An 18255-nucleotide genomic window follows, 5' to 3' on the forward strand; every position below is an offset into this window, starting at 1 on the left:
TTTAACTCCAATTCCCACCGACATTCAGTTTCTGATCTCAGAAACATTAACCCCTGATTTGTATAATCCTCCACGCGCTCCTAAGACTGGGGTTTATTGAACTGAAAACCAATAGATAGGTTGAAAGATCCAGATTTTCCTGGCTACTTATGCCGCTGAAGATTGATTGTTAATTGATGGGTTAGGGTGTACTGCACTGATTTCCAATAGATTGGTTGGAAGATCCAGATTTTTCTGGCTACATATGGTCCTGAAGATGATGTATTCAATCTGAATAGAATGATTTAAGAATACTGAACTGATTTCCAATGGATGTACACAGAGTAGCACAATTTCAATGAAGAAAAGAACAGCAGGTTTCTGTAGTTGGATGCAGCTTTATATTTAACAATATCCGACACACGTTTGAACAATTTTATTACGAAAAGACACACTTTCTACTCATTATACACAAAATCAATTAGATTAAAACATTCGAATAGTTTACGATATCAAACAAAAACATGATTGCAGTTTAAACATAGACGACACAGTTCAGAAACAGTCCTATTGACTATTTATAACAATTTGTACTCGTGAAGAGATTGGTGCATATAATAATAAACACACCTCACAAAGCCAAATATCTTATATACCCTGAGTTAATAGTTTTCATCTGAATGATGGAGAATTCAATCCAACTAAGAGGGTAGGTTATCCCTCCCTAGGACTGACTCTCTTAGTTCAACCAGTAGGGTACCGGTATGTTATCCCTCCCTAGGACTAACTCTCTTAGTTCAACCAGTAGGGTACCGGTATGTTATCCCTCCCTAGGACTAACTCTCTTAGTTCAACCAGTAGGGTAGGTTATCCCTCCCTAGGACTAACTCTCTTAGTTCAACCAGTAGGGTAGGTTATCCCTCCCTAGGACTGACTCTCTTAGTTCAACCAGGAGGGTAGGTTATCCCTCCCTAGGACTAACTCTCTTAGTTCAACCAGTAGGGTAGGTTATCCCTCCCTAGGACTGACTCTCTTAGTTCAACCAGTAGGGTAGGTTATCCCTCCCTAGGACTAACTCTCTTAGTTCAACCAGTAGGGTAGGTTATCCCTCCCTAGGACTAACTCTAGTCCAACCAGTAGGGTAGGTTATCCCTCCCTAAGACTAACTCTCTTAGTTCAACCAGGAGGGTAGGTTATCCCTCCATAGGACTGACTCTCTTAGTTCAACCAGTAGGGTAGGTTATCCCTCCCTAGGACTGACTCTCTTAGTTCAACCAGGAGGGTAGGTTATCCCTCCCTAGGACTAACTCTCTTAGTTCAACCAGTAGGGTACCGGTATGTTATCCCTCCCTAGGACTGACTCTCTTAGTCCAACCAGGAGGGTAGGTTATCCCTCCCTAGGACTAACTCTCTTAGTTCAACCAGTAGGGTAGGTTATCCCTCCATAGGACTGACTCTCTTAGTTCAACCAGGAGGGTAGGTTATCCCTCCCTAGGACTAACTCTAGTCCAACCAGTAGGGTAGGTTATCCCTCCCTAAGACTAACTCTCTTAGTTCAACCAGGAGGGTAGGTTATCCCTCCATAGGACTGACTCTCTTAGTTCAACCAGTAGGGTAGGTTATCCCTCCCTAGGACTGACTCTCTTAGTTCAACCAGGAGGGTAGGTTATCCCTCCCTAGGACTAACTCTCTTAGTTCAACCAGTAGGGTACCGGTATGTTATCCCTCCCTAGGACTGACTCTCTTAGTCCAACCAGGAGGGTAGGTTATCCCTCCCTAGGACTAACTCTCTTAGTTCAACCAGTAGGGTAGGTTATCCCTCCATAGGACTGACTCTCTTAGTTCAACCAGGAGGGTAGGTTATCCCTCCCTAGGACGGACTCTCTGAGTTCAACCAGTAGGGTAGGTTATCCCTCCCTAGGACTTACTCTCTTAGTTCAACCAGTAGGGTATGTTATCCCTCCCTAGGACTGACTCTCTTAGTCCAACCAGGAGGGTAGGTTATCCCTATATCTCTCTCAGTAAGGCTTACTCCAGGACAGAGTCCCAGGCTACACCCATTGTTTACGATGAAAGTACAGCGTATAAAGAGACATTTCAATTTATTCGATTTCAGAAGCAAAGTTTACGGTTTATCTTGATATTAATATATAGTTTATTTTAGTAGCTAAAATATATAGCCCTGAGCTTATACTATTCTTGTTAGGTTTTTCAGTTTTCAATGTGCCAATGATAGGGAATAGTCACCACACCACACCACACCTGACTGGTCACTCACAGTCAGTCACTACACTGACCAGCCAAACATCCTAACTCAGCCAATCTATGGTCTAGTGGTTAGGACACAGGGCTGACAAGTCAGAGACCCAGGTTCAAATCCCAGCAAGGCTAGGGTTAGGGTTAGGAGGATACCCCAGGATTAGGGATATCACTGAGGTTCGTGGTGGTTAGGGTTATCATAAAGATTTCGGAGTTCTCCCTAAAAAAATTTCTTTTTAGTCCGACTATCTCTGGACCGGGGCCAAATCGATTCTGTATTGTATGTTAACTAGGCCTAATAAAAACCGAATTAATGAAACTTAAACCACAATGCAGGATGAATACTGCACATTTAGGTTGGATTTCACGCCGTGAATTCAAACGATGTAATTTATATGAATCAACGCGACCGAGACAGATGATTCATCCTCACCGAATGACCTTCACCTTCACCGCACAGCAGACGACACGTAAAACGACCTCCGACAAAAATGAAAAAGAGAATAAGAAAAAATAAAACGATTTAAATGCTCATTAAACGTAGAACTGAATTATGACAAAATATCAGTCATTTTTGTGTATGAAAGGAATGCGTGAATGGAATTCATTGAAAAAACCAAGAACCTCGCAATAATTATTCACAATGACACTTGATCCTATGTTGAATATTTATGGAAACTTTAAACTCATTCATTTATTATGCAATCTTTTCGGTGACTTATAAAAATCTGATTGTATTTTGTATAACCACTGGAACTTTGACAGGTTGAGTTAACGACTAAAAAAATAATTAGTTGCATTTAACACTGAAAACCTGTAACCCTGGTTAGACGAGAAGATACACAATATCCGTGTATGATGATGACGAGAGAAATCCCACAATAACGAAGCCAAGATTGAAAAATTCTATATCAGAATGATTATATTTGAGGAGCGATGTTTCAGCTAACAACTGTTAGCCATCATCAGGCGTATTGCTCCAGCACGCCTGATGATGGCTAACAGTTGTTAGCTCCTCAAATACAATCATTCTGATATAGAATTTTTCAATCTTGGCTTCGTTATTGTGGGATTTTTCTCTCATCTGTTACCCCGGTATTACCGGTGAGCTAGACGTGGCTAACACGTCGTCAAAGAGATGGAATTATATATCGCTGAACCCATGTGGATCTCGTTTACGGTTTAACTCATTGCGTTTAAAAAAGTTGGTCCCGGAAAGTTAATACCGTACGTGAAATCGATATTGCACGTGTTATGGATACGTTCCAGTATCTGGAAATTAGACATGATTTCTATTTTGAACGCGTTTTATTAAAGTTACATGAAAAACATCTGTATCTATTTAAACATGTGTCGAAAATCAATGTAAACAATATGAAGACATCAGCACACGCCAATTTAAATTCGAAATCACTCTGTTTTGATTTGAATTCACACCAGACTCGGTAACTGTAATATCTGAGCCTGTAGACCTTAGACTCCTTCGCACAGACACCATAACCTCTAGATATCTTATCAGATTGGTTCACAGTTCACACTACAGTAATGAATACCAAAATGGGTGACTCCAGGCTGCATATTGTCTTAATGGGTGGCTCCGGGGTGCATATTGCGACCCGTCTTATTTCAGTATGTCGGCTCTGCGTGATAATCTCAAATATTGTATCATGATCGAGAAATAAAACATATTCAAATCTGAACCCGACACAAACATCACATCAAATACAAAATCAACACAAACCAAAAATTTTGGTTATCAGCGCCATCCATGAAATAATACGAACATGATTGTGATTGTTCACCCGATTTACACTGAGATTGTGAATCCTGTTGTTCATATCACAAGGAATGTATCACTTCAACCATGATCGTTACTGATTTTTATGATTTATAAGGGATTGATTTTTTTCAAGAGTTCCCCGACTGCCTTCTCAATTACACTACCAATACGAGGCTCAGCTGAATGATATCTATTACTAATAGAGGGCTCTGATGCTGAATGTTTGGTTTCGCAGTCATGTATTTATAAGGCAGTATTGTGATGTTCTGGCTCCACGCTGACATCAGCTGTACTCTGATGTAGTAAAGTTGAATTTTTACAATCACCATCCTGCTGCTGCTGCTGTGGCTGCGTCTGCTGCTGTTTTCTGCGGGCGTTTCTCTCCATCTCGCGGATTGATTCGGCGGGCAGCTCGTCGGGGAGCGGTTGATTTTTAGTCTCCGGTATAAACAGCAACATTAACACTAGACTACTGATTGAGAATATTCCTAATATGGCGTACGGTATAGTTTTGTGGAACGCAGCCTGAAATATACACAGATTCTGAATTCAAACGCTTTGTCAATTTTCAGTAAAAAGATGAACAAATTTATTGAAACTTGCGCTGAGGTCATTTTAATTATTTGAATATGTGAATGGCATAGGCTTACACTCATTGTAGTTATATGAATGATATACCAGTAGGCTAACAGTTAGTAAATTGAATTAGAAATACAAATTGAGACTCAAAAATAGAGATGACTTCAGTAATGTGACAACTTATCCAAATGATGACTTATACTTAGTTGTAAATTGAATTAGAAATACAAATTGAGACTCAAAAATAGAGATAACGTCAGTAATGTGACGAGGACTAATCCAAATGATGACTTACACTTAGTAAATTGAATTAGAAATACAAATTGAGACTCAAAAATAGAGATGACTTCAGTAATGTGACGACTTATTCAAATGATGACTTATACCTTTAGTTTGACTGAATTCAATGTCTAATCAGACTTATTTCTTGAAATCAATTTCTAAAGGAGGAGGAGGTGGGAGGAGGTGGGAGGAGGTGGGAGGAGGTGGGAGGAGGTGGGAGGAGGTGGGAGGAGGTGGGAGGAGGTGGGAGGGGGTGGGAGGAGGTGGGAGGAGGTGGGAGGGGGTGGGAGGGGGTGGGAGGAGGTGGGAGGGGGTGGGAGGAGGTGGGAGGAGGTGGGAGGAGGTGGGAGGAGGTGGGAGGAGGGAGTGTTACTTACGAGCAGCGTAATTTGAGGAGACAGAATGGAAGCGACACGAGCTCCAACATTACCAACACCAGCAGCAGCATTCCTATCAAAATATCAAACATAACATCTCTTAACGATAATCAATTAACAGATGATAATCAATTAACAGATGATATAAATTAACTGATGATAATCAATTAACTGATGATAACCAATTAACTGATGATAATCAATTAACTGATGATAATCAATTAACTGATGATAATCAATTAACTGATGATAATCAATTAACTGATGATAACCAATTAATAGATGACTCCGGAGTCTCGTGACTGACTCCTAACGTACCTGAGTAACGTAGGGAATAGTTCAGTTACTTGTAGATTAATGACTCCCCATCCTCCGCCCATCAGTATAAACGCTGCTAACGCGAGGTATGTTTGTACTAGTGGATGTTCAGCAGTGTATCCGGTCATATCGAATATAAGTATCATTATCATTCCTATACCTCCTATACCCATATATAGCGTGTAACTTTTACGCCTTCCAAGCCTGAAACAAATACACCATACACATCAATATCTATAGACAGTCTGGGGTGGGGGTCGCTTCATAAGGGTCACCTGAGATATTTTTGAAGTACAATACCCAATATTTCATATTTTATGCCACACAAAAGAAACTAGAGTTCAAGTTACATATGTTTGTTTGCTTCCTTTTCTAAAAGAAATACTAACAATCAGGGAGGGATGGAGGAGGGAGGGAGGTGATGAGAGAGGTGATTGAAGAGTGGCTTCAATTTGACAGAAGCTATCGACACATTGATTGACTAGTTGTTAATGGGAAATCACTTGATCGTACTTGAGACTAGAATAGAATCAATACCCCCATTCTCCCCCTGTCACTCCCCCTCTCTCCCTGTCACTCCCCTCCCTCCCCCTGTCACTCCCCTCCCTGTCACTCTCCACCCTTTCCTGTCCGCACTTAACACAAATATTTGTAAGGATTTGAGACACTGTTACTCAGAGTTGACACAACTGTTTATTAGAGGCTTAGTAAATATCACACAAATCACTCCCAGTTTATACACCTCTCAGAGTCAGCCCACTCATATAATACCACCTCGACCATCAGCCCACTCATATCATACCACCTCTCAGAGTCAGCCCACTCATATCATACCACCTCTCAGAGTCAGCCCACTCATATCATACCACCTTGACCATCAGCCCACTCATATCATACCACCTCGACCATCAGCCCACTCATATCATACCACCTCGACCATCAGCCCACTCATATCATACCACCTCGACCGTCAGACAAAAATCTGCAGCCTGGAGCCACCCGTTCAGACAAGCAGCAGTCCGGAGCCACCCGTTCAGTTTAAACTTACCAGTGTATAATGAATATAGAAGTCCATCTGACGACGGTATCACCTACTGCTGTTATAGAAGCGTTCAAATACAGATTACCACTCATTGTACCAACATGTGCTAATATACCATACCATACAGTCGCAACAGAAAACCTGTAAAATATATAAACTCACAGTTACCCTGTTCATCTAATAGACTGCCATCTAGAACTCACTGACCCTGTACCCCGGCAATCAATATATAAACTCACAGTTACCCTGTACATCTAATAGACTGCCATCTAGAACTCACTGACCCTGTACCCCGGCAATCAATATATAAACTCACAGTTACCCTGTACATCTAATAGACTGCCATCTAGAACTCACTGACCCTGTACCCCGGCAATCAATATATAAACTCACAGTTACCCTGTACATCTAATAGACTGCCTTCTAGAACTCACTGACCCTGTACCCCGGCAATCAATATATAAACTCACAGTTACCCTGTACATCTAATAGACTGTCATCTAGAACTCACCGACCCTGTACCCCGGCAATCAATATATAAACTCACAGTTACCCTGTACATCTAATAGACTGCCATCTAGAACTCACCGACCCTGTACCCCGGCAATCAATATATAAACTCACAGTTACCCTGTACATCTAATAGACTGCCATCTAGAACTCACTGACCCTGTACCCCGGCAATCAATATATAAACTCACAGTTACCCTGTACATCTAATAGACTGCCATCTAGAACTCACTGACCCTGTACCCCGGCAATCAATATATAAACTCACAGTTACCCTGTACATCTAATAGACTGCCTTCTAGAACTCACTGACCCTGTACCCCGGCAATCAATATATAAACTCACAGTTACCCTGTACATCTAATAGACTGTCATCTAGAACTCACCGACCCTGTACCCCGGCAATCAATATATAAACTCACAGTTACCCTGTACATCTAATAGACTGCCATCTAGAACTCACCGACCCTGTACCCCGGCAATCAATATATAAACTCACAGTTACCCTGTACATCTAATAGACTGCCATCTAGAACTCACTGACCCTGTACCCCGGCAATCAATATATAAACTCACAGTTACCCTGTACATCTAATAGACTGCCATCTAGAACTCACCGACCCTGTACCCCGGCAATCAATATATAAACTCACAGTTACCCTGTACATCTAATAGACTGCCATCTAGAACTCACCGACCCTGTACCCCGGCAATCAATATATAAACTCACAGTTACCCTGTACATCTAATAGACTGCCATCTAGAACTCAAGGACCCTGTACCCCGGCAATCAATATATAAACTCACAGTTACCCTGTACATCTAATAGACTGCCTTCTAGAACTCACCGACCCTGTACCCCGGCAATCAATATATAAACTCACAGTTACCCTGTACATCTAATAGACTGCCATCTAGAACTCACCGACCCTGTACCCCGGCAATCAATATATAAACTCACAGTTACCCTGTACATCTAATAGACTGCCATCTAGAACTCACCGACCCTGTACCCCGGCAATCAATATATAAACTCACAGTTACCCTGTACATCTAATAGACTGCCATCTAGAACTCACCGACCCTGTACCCCGGCAATCAATATATAAACTCACAGTTACCCTGTACATCTAATAGACTGCCTTCTAGAACTCACCGACCCTGTACCCCGGCAATCAATATATAAACTCACAGTTACCCTGTACATCTAATAGACTGCCTTCTAGAACTCACCGACCCTGTACCCCGGCAATCAATATATAAACTCACAGTTACCCTGTACATCTAATAGACTGCCTTCTAGAACTCACCGACCCTGTACCCCGGCAATCAATATATAAACTCACAGTTACCCTGTACATCTAATAGACTGCCTTCTAGAACTCACCGACCCTGTACCCCGGCAATCAATATATAAACTCACAGGTACCCTGTACATCTAATAGACTGCCTTCTAGAACTCACTGACCCTGTACCCCGGCAATCAATATATAAACTCACAGTTACCCTGTACATCTAATAGACTGCCTTCTAGAACTCACCGACCCTGTACCCCGGCAATCAATATATAAACTCACAGTTACCCTGTACATCTAATAGACTGCCATCTAGAACTCACTGACCCTGTACCCCGGCAATCAATATATAAACTCACAGTTACCCTGTACATCTAATAGACTGTCATCTAGAACTCACCGACCCTGTACCCCGGCAATCCATATATAAACTCACAGTTATCCTGTACATCTAATAGACTGCCTTCTAGAACTCACCGACCCTGTACCCCGGCAATCAATATATAAACTCACAGTTACCCTGTACATCTAATAGACTGCCTTCTAGAACTCACCGACCCTGTACCCCGGCAATCAATATATAAACTCACAGTTACCCTGTACATCTAATAGACTGCCATCTAGAACTCACCGACCCTGTACCCCGGCAATCAATATATAAACTCACAGTTACCCTGTACATCTAATAGACTGCCATCTAGAACTCACCGACCCTGTACCCCGGCAATCAATATATAAACTCACAGTTACCCTGTACATCTAATAGACTGCCATCTAGAACTCACCGACCCTGTACCCCGGCAATCAATATATAAACTCACAGTTACCCTGTACATCTAATAGACTGCCATCTAGAACTCACTGACCCTGTACCCCGGCAATCAATATATAAACTCACAGTTACCCTGTACATCTAATAGACTGCCATCTAGAACTCACCGACCCTGTACCCCGGCAATCAATATATAAACTCACAGTTACCCTGTACATCTAATAGACTGCCTTCTAGAACTCACCGACCCTGTACCCCGGCAATCAATATATAAACTCACAGTTATCCTGTACATCTAATAGACTGCCATCTAGAACTCACCGACCCTGTACCCCGGCAATCAATATATAAACTCACAGTTACCCTGTACATCTAATAGACTGCCATCTAGAACTCACCGACCCTGTACCCCGGCAATCAATATATAAACTCACAGTTACCCTGTACATCTAATAGACTGCCTTCTAGAACTCACCGACCCTGTACCCCGGCAATCAATATATAAACTCACAGTTACCCTGTACATCTAATAGACTGTCATCTAGAACTCACCGACCCTGTACCCCGGCAATCAATATATAAACTCACAGTTACCCTGTACATCTAATAGACTGCCTTCTAGAACTCACTGACCCTGTACCCCGGCAATCAATATATAAACTCACAGTTACCCTGTACATCTAATAGACTGCCTTCTAGAACTCACCGACCCTGTACCCCGGCAATCAATATATAAACTCACAGTTACCCTGTACATCTAATAGACTGCCATCTAGAACTCACTGACCCTGTACCCCGGCAATCAATATATAAACTCACAGTTACCCTGTACATCTAATAGACTGCCATCTAGAACTCACCGACCCTGTACCCCGGCAATCAATATATAAACTCACAGGTATCCTGTACATCTAATAGACTGCCATCTAGAACTCACCGACCCTGTACCCCGGCAATCAATATATAAACTCACAGTTACCCTGTACATCTAATAGACTGCCTTCTAGAACTCACCGACCCTGTACCCCGGCAATCAATATATAAACTCACAGGTATCCTGTACATCTAATAGACTGTCATCTAGAACTCACCGACCCTGTACCCCGGCAATCAATATATAAACTCACAGTTACCCTGTACATCTAATAGACTGCCATCTAGAACTCACCGACCCTGTACCCCGGCAATCAATATATAAACTCACAGGTATCCTGTACATCTAATAGACTGCCATCTAGAACTCACCGACCCTGTACCCCGGCAATCAATATATAAACTCACAGTTACCCTGTACATCTAATAGACTGTCATCTAGAACTCACTGACCCTGTACCCCGGCAATCAATATATAAACTCACAGTTACCCTGTACATCTAATAGACTGCCATCTAGAACTCACTGACCCTGTACCCCGGCAATCAATATATAAACTCACAGTTACCCTGTACATCTAATAGACTGTCATCTAGAACTCACCGACCCTGTACCCCGGCAATCAATATATAAACTCACAGTTACCCTGTACATCTAATAGACTGCCATCTAGAACTCACTGACCCTGTACCCCGGCAATCAATATATAAACTCACAGTTACCCTGTTCATCTAATAGACTGCCTTCTAGAACTCACTGACCCTGTACCCCGGCAATCAATATATAAACTCACAGTTACCCTTTACATCTAATAGACTGCCTTCTAGAACTCACCGACCCTGTACCCCGGCAATCAATATATAAACTCACAGTTACCCTGTACATCTAATAGACTGTCATCTAGAACTCACCGACCCTGTACCCCGGCAATCAATATATAAACTCACAGTTACCCTGTACATCTAATAGACTGTCATCTAGAACTCACTGACCCTGTACCCCGGCAATCAATATATAAACTCACAGTTACCCTGTACATCTAATAGACTGCCATCTAGAACTCACTGACCCTGTACCCCGGCAATCAATATATAAACTCACAGTTACCCTGTACATCTAATAGACTGCCATCTAGAACTCACTGACCCTGTACCCCGGCAATCAATATATAAACTCACAGTTACCCTGTACATCTAATAGACTGCCATCTAGAACTCACCGACCCTGTACCCCGGCAATCAATATATAAACTCACAGTTACCCTGTACATCTAATAGACTGTCATCTAGAACTCACCGACCCTGTACCCCGGCAATCAATATATAAACTCACAGTTACCCTGTACATCTAATAGACTGCCATCTAGAACTCACCGACCCTGTACCCCGGCAATCAATATATAAACTCACAGGTATCCTGTACATCTAATAGACTGCCATCTAGAACTCACCGACCCTGTACCCCGGCAATCAATATATAAACTCACAGGTATCCTGTACATCTAATAGACTGCCATCTAGAACTCACTGACCCTGTACCCCGGCAATCAATATATAAACTCACAGTTACCCTGTACATCTAATAGACTGCCATCTAGAACTCAAGGACCCTGTACCCCGGCAATCAATACACAAAGGGTTAATGTTCAGCCAGACTCACTGATTTGTCCGTCACCGATTAAAACTTTTAATGATCGATAAAAGCATTAAAAAGTGAAGTTTGTTTTAAAAGCTTTTAGTTTATTTAAAATCAGATTTGCGCTTATGGTTTTTTTTTTTGCGCGTTCGGGATAGGATTATGAAAGACTGAAGTGAAAGACTCTCGACAAGAAAGCAATTACCAGATTTATAGAATATCAGTCTAATACTGGTCTATTGAATATTGAGTGGGATTAAAGCGGACCTGCATAATACATACAAATATAAAGACACCTTTTCAAGAGATACTTCAGAAAAATTTGTAAATTCAATAGACTAAAAATCTTGGTACATAACATACAAACATATAACATATAAACATAAATGACGAAATCCTGACAGTTTCTCGTCAACTGTTAAAACTGGAATTATCTCGAATAGAATTTTATGTAAGGATATAAAAAGTGAACGACAGGCCTACATAAACCTGATTTTACTTTCAATAGATTACAACAAGCAAATATAAGACAACAATTCGATACTAACCACGCGTAACCGATGACGATAGTACGTTTAGCCATCACGCGAGTGCGGAACAAATCGATTAAACTATATTTATGAGTCATCGTCAGACGTAGTCGTTCCGTCCTAAAATATAAAAAACATTGTTTATAAGTATACATATCTAATTTCGAGTTCGGGCGGCCATTTTGTTAGAAATTCAGCGGCCTATAGTTTGAATACGGTAGAATCCAAACCTAGGTTCGACTATCAGATTTTTGATTAATATTCTAATAGAACTACTAAATACAGCTGGCCAGCTGAGCAGTTTTTACTTTGTCAGGTGACCCGACCGAGAGCTCTTCAAACTCTGAGAGGCCTAGTTATTTATGAAAACATTCTCACTTAATGACTTTGACGATTCAGTAAAATTATGATTAGTTACTGATGACGACCTTCTTATTCTCGATGACTTCAACAATTCAGTAAAATTATGATTAGTTACAAATGACGACCTTCTCATTCTCAGTGACTTCAACAATTCAGTAAAATTATGATTCAGCCTAAACGTCACCAGTACAAATATCGTATTTTGTAGATTATTTTTTACTCACTGTTCGATTTCGACGAGTAAATCTCTACTAATCGGGTCACGTTTATTACAACGAGCCATCTTATTCAGCCAATAGAGGGCGTCGTCTGTACGCTTTTTCTGTATCAGCCAACGAGCGCTCTCCGGTAGAAAACTGAAATATATCAACGATCGGATCATGAGTGGACAGGTGCGGAAACCAGTTCCACAATGTGGAAATGTGGAAGTGGATACTTACAAGATCATGAAAGGGAAGAGTGGCAGAGTGAGTAATCCGACTATTAGTGATAACCAGCGCCATGTGCCGAATACAAAAGCCATCAGAGCGATAGAAAGAGGTCCGAGTTTCCATCCGAACCGGTAACACGCGACTGTACGTCTCGTCGGTCCCAGGTATTCTATAGCTATTATTGGAGCTATACATATTACACCACCTACAATATACATATCAAACCATGTGAAACAGGGGTGGATCAACCAGGGGGAGACACCGCAGGGGTGGACACCGCAGAGGCCGGTTCCATAGTCATGGCTTAGACTTAAGCCCAGTCTAAGACCATGTTAGTTGTATAGCCAACCTAACAACTTAAGACCAATCTTAAGACTTAACCCCACTTTTGGACTTAAGTCTCCACTATAGAACTGGCCCCAAGGGCAAGTCGCACAGTCATGACTTAAGTCCAAAAGTGGTCTTAAATCTTAAGACTGGTCTTAAGTTGTTAGATTAGCCATAGAACAAAGTTGATCTTAGACTGGTCTTAAGTCTAAGACATGACTATGCAACTAGCCCCCGGGGCTAAATTTTTGCTCTGCGGACTGTTGTCTCATTAGTTGTGGGTTTACAAAAAGGCGGCGTGGGAAAATAGCGGTTCTCCAGTAAACTATTGATCAATCTATTCTGAAATATGTAACCGAAAAACTACATGAACAGTCAATTATTTGATACAATGAATGCTTAGATTCATTCTGTTCAATTCTAACAATATTCCATTAATTATTGACATTCATTCGCCTTCAATCCGCGTTTAGTAATTGAATTCCACAGTTCAGACGACACCAGACTATTCACGTCTTGACAGACGGCACAAAAATCTGAACAACCGCATAAAAATACAATCGGTTCTCGATCAATTCAGTCATGTGGCTATTATTCGATATTTCTAATGATAGACCATTTTTCGACCCGTGACACAAAAACTACTGATCTACATTTAACAGCCAGACTGAATCACGTGTGTGTCTCAATAACTGAACCCTGTAACACCGACACAATTGATCTCATAAATATTACACCTGATTAAAACTTGCAATCGTACGTTTCATTTTTCTACCTTCTATCATTGAAATACACGCGGGGAAAACCAATTCTGAACTGTACTCAAAATAGAACTGAATGAACCCATCTCCCTCCCAGCAGCTCGATTCACACATGTTTCAAACAATGAACACATATTGGTTTTTGCTACGAAAAATATAAAATATTTTCACGTTTTTATATTTCTATGTAGAATATGAAAATTAAAAATATCCACGCGCAAAAATCTCTCATTAAAACGTCAGATGAATCTGTCTTCATTTCGACCGGTGTTGAATGTTTTTTTTTCAAAATGCAATATGAAAAACCTGACGACTTTTTATAGCTTTCCAATCGTACGATTAGAACGCAGCTGAACACGCAGCTGAACACGCAGCTGAACACGCAGCTGAACATGCAGCTTTTTTAAACTTTGAACACAGTTCACATATTAATAATTCTGAGTTATTTACTGTTGACAATCTGAACGAACATTTTGAGCAACGGCAGTTCCAGATTTAATCCCCGAGGTTCACAGTGTCCTATCAGTGGTAGAACTAGTTGAATTAGTCAGTAGAATATTCAACAGCTTTCAGTCTAGTTCAGTAGAATATTCAACAGCCATCAGTCTAGTTTAGTAGAATATTCAACAGCTTTCAGTCTAGTTTAGACCGGTCTGAAAGAGCAAACAGGTCCGGTCCAAATCTATGCGTGTGTACAGAAACTGGTACCAGGTCAGAAAATCGTAATTCTGAATCTCTGCGGTTGATGTCGCGACCTCTGCGGTAGAGTGTGAGTCCAGTTTATTAAGTTTAAAATGCTTATAATACCGTTTATGTAATTATATTTTTAAGTAAAAAGTTGTCAAAACACTGCGCGAACGCTCACCAAAATTTGGTACGGTCTAAATTTGGACCGGACCAGGTACGGACCCATTTAGACCGGTCTAACTAGTTGTCGTTTGAACGCGGCATATGATTCAATCATTTGATCTATACAAGCCTTATCAATTTAACAGTCATACACCTAATTCTACAGTCATTATCTAAATTACACGCAGGTACAATTAAGGCACATCACCTTTATTTTATTTCCTAAAACTTTACATATCCATAATTTACTGACTACTAATTACCGACTTATGAAAAATTGAGCCAGGTGCCGCAGAATGGCTGGTTGGAGAACTAGCATTTACACCAGCGGTATAGGATTCCATCCATCACGAACAACAAGCCGCGGGCTAACTCAATCGAAAATGAATTCAGTTAGCCCTAGGGTTAAAGTTAATACCAGTCCATAAAACCGGTCCCCGACTCATAAAAATTTCAAACTTACCGCTGAATATTCCGACCCAGGTTCGTAAAAAAACGTAAACTTCGAACGTGTTCGTCGCGCATAAACACGATTGAGAACAGATCAACAGGAACCAGACGACAAGCATCGTACGCTTCCTACCGAACCAATCAGATAACTGACCTCCGATTAAAGCACCGCATAAAACACCGGCAAAGAATAAACTACCGACTAGTTTAGCTAGGTACGCACGGTCACATATCAGATCCCACTAGAAAATATAAACATTATAAATATTTCACTAATTATCTTTATTGTAGAGTGTGATAAAAAAAAACAACTGTGAGTTGGATTAAACTCTGAACTCAGGATCCAGTTCCACAGAGTTGGAGTTAACTCTGAACTCAGGATCCAGTTCCACAGTTGTGAGTTAGAGTTAACACTGAACTCAGAATCCAGCATCACAGTTGTGAGTAAGGGTGGGACTCTGAACTCAGGATCCAGTTCCACAGTTGTGAGTAAGGGTGGGACTCTGAACTCAGGATCCGGTTCCACAGTTGTGAGTTATAGTCAACTCTGAACTCAGGATCCGGTTCCACAGTTGTGAGTTAGAGTTAACTCTGAACTCAGGATCCAGTTCCACAGTTGTGAGTTAGTTAAGTTAAGAGGAAAATCCGTTAATTTCAAATGCTTCAACTCTATAAGACAATTTCTAACCCAGTCCTTTGTTCAGAGTCCTAGGTTCAGAGTCCTAGATTCAGGTCAAATGTTTAAAGCAGTCTTAAGGGAATCTGATGCTACCAATTTTTAAATGAATGCTAATAAAAAGATTGCAAACATTAGGAGTGGTATTTTTCAAAATCAATCACAGTTTAATTGATTTCTGCTTTAGACGTCACAAACATCTGAACTGTGTAAATATTGAAAAAATATGTTAAACATCATTTCTAAAACTGTCCCAAATCTATGTATATTGAATCAGATTGCGGACGGTTTTGAGTTTCATTGAACCGCGTCCAAAAATACTGTCACATCTACGAGAAACAGGAAAACATTCTCAAGAATTCAGAGGTGGAAAATAATATCTTTCTAGGGGGTTCTCGAGAGGGTTCTTGGGTTCGTCGTTCTCACCTGTGCAACGATGGACCAGAAAACGCCGTTATACGTGATATTAGCACACCCGAGATCGCAGCGTTCCTGTTCGCTCATTTTAGTCCGGTTTCCAATCCGTGTAGTGTAATCCGTATCGGAGCACGTCCACTGCGGGTCGGCCGTTTCGAACACAAAATACATAATGGCCGCCGCGCAGCTGGTTTCGATCAGCTGCGAGAATACATACACCATTATATGATAATATCCAACATCCCCCATCACTTTATAAATATCATCGAATACTTTCTTCTCGGGAATCGTCGTAGTAACCAGTTCGTTCTTAACGTCTCCGTTAGTGAATTTATACTCAACAATGTTACGGTCGTCAGCGGTTACGCAATCTGACCCGACCATCGTTTCTTTATTGTCTAATGTATTCGATTCCATTTTCGTTCGTTTTTGTAGAAACAGCTCGTTAAGATGCGATTCTCAATGAGACCTGAAATAGGAAATATATGAATTAATGACAGTTTTACCGCGCGGCGAATGTTAGTCGCAATAGGGGGCGCAGTTAGTTCGTAAAAAGAGGATTTAGTCGAATTTAATAAAGATTTGAATTATAAATCGCATGCATAAAAACATGGTTAAATATCCGGTTTGTAAGGGATCATAAGGCCTATTGAATATCTCGATAGGTGTTGAAAATTCAATAAAGGCCTGAATCAAAAATTGCCAAAATAAAATGAATTTTCGGTGCGATTGATTGAATAGAGAAAAGGTGGAGTTTACCTGTGGTGCTGATGTAAAGAAACTCCTGTCTCTACTCAGTGATATAAGGAAATAAACTGGTGGCCGCTCACTCATACCGGTTCAACTGTCAGCACGAGACTAACAAAACTTCATCGATCTTGCGCGAGTTATACAACTACCCAACCCGGGGCTGCTGGGGTCGCGCGGCGGACAGTGTGGTGCGGTTCACACTGTCTCTCTCTATCCCACATACACACAACCCGCTCTATTCCACCATTCAACACATTTCAACTCCTTCCATTCCACAATTATAAAGTTTTCAACGCGTATTCCTGCTTTTAATCGCGATGTGTGGGAAGTTCGCTAATAAATTTTCAGTTGAATTTGCTATGTTGGTATCGACCGTCAAGTGCTGCCCCTATCAAAAACGTTGGCGGTAAAAACGGGAACTAACTTTCTACTCGCCTGCCAGACACTTTTACCAGCTTAAAGGACGAACTATTTACCAACGGCGTACGACACGGAACGCATTGGCAGCGGGCGAGCCGGATTGGAGAGGAAATCGTTAAATCATTGAAACAGCGTTGAAACCTTAAATCTACTAAAGTTTGACTTTTTAGTAACGGGGAATTTGCATTTCTTGGCAGGTGGAAGGACGAGAGACCACTGAATAACGAGAGAAATGCCAGATCCTGCAGTGTTATAGAGCGGTACCGATGTATGTAGTGTTTGTTATAAGAAGCTACCTGAACCGTTGGAAGTCGCGGCCGAGCAAAAGGTCCTCCAGTACGGTAACCCCACTCTTGTGGCCCCAAATAAAAATTGCGAAGTGAATAAAACCGCCTTGGTCTCTTAACATTGCGATTTTGTTCTCAAAAAGCATCCCCAGGATCATTCTTCTTGACTGATGACACTGCACAGTTTCGTTGCCGCCGGGCTGTCCATTCAGCCAACTCACGACCAGTTATATATTTTAATGATTCAGATATAATACATATATATTTCGAGCGACGTTTCGGCTAAATACTAT

The 18255-nt window shown here is 41.2% G+C and overlaps 1 protein-coding gene across 1 annotated transcript; it reads right to left on the reverse strand.

Annotated features, from left to right (window-relative positions):
• Window positions 1–3290: 3290 nt before the first annotated feature.
• Window positions 3291–17595, reverse strand: LOC141911388 (solute carrier family 22 member 15-like). Its single transcript, XM_074802392.1, has 10 exons — window positions 17265–17595; window positions 16515–16974; window positions 15426–15654; window positions 13035–13230; window positions 12819–12950; window positions 12250–12351; window positions 6623–6757; window positions 5575–5778; window positions 5257–5329; window positions 3291–4543 (listed from the first exon to the last, which is right to left on the reverse strand). The coding sequence occupies exons 2-10, from the start codon at window positions 16920–16922 to the stop codon at window positions 4262–4264; spliced, it is 1761 nt and encodes a 586-aa protein (XP_074658493.1). The 5' UTR covers window positions 16923–16974; window positions 17265–17595; the 3' UTR covers window positions 3291–4261.
• Window positions 17596–18255: the final 660 nt, after the last annotated feature.

This window comes from Tubulanus polymorphus, chromosome 9, assembly GCF_964204645.1.
Source record: "Tubulanus polymorphus chromosome 9, tnTubPoly1.2, whole genome shotgun sequence".
In the NCBI taxonomy this organism is placed as follows: domain Eukaryota; kingdom Metazoa; phylum Nemertea; class Palaeonemertea; order Tubulaniformes; family Tubulanidae; genus Tubulanus; species Tubulanus polymorphus.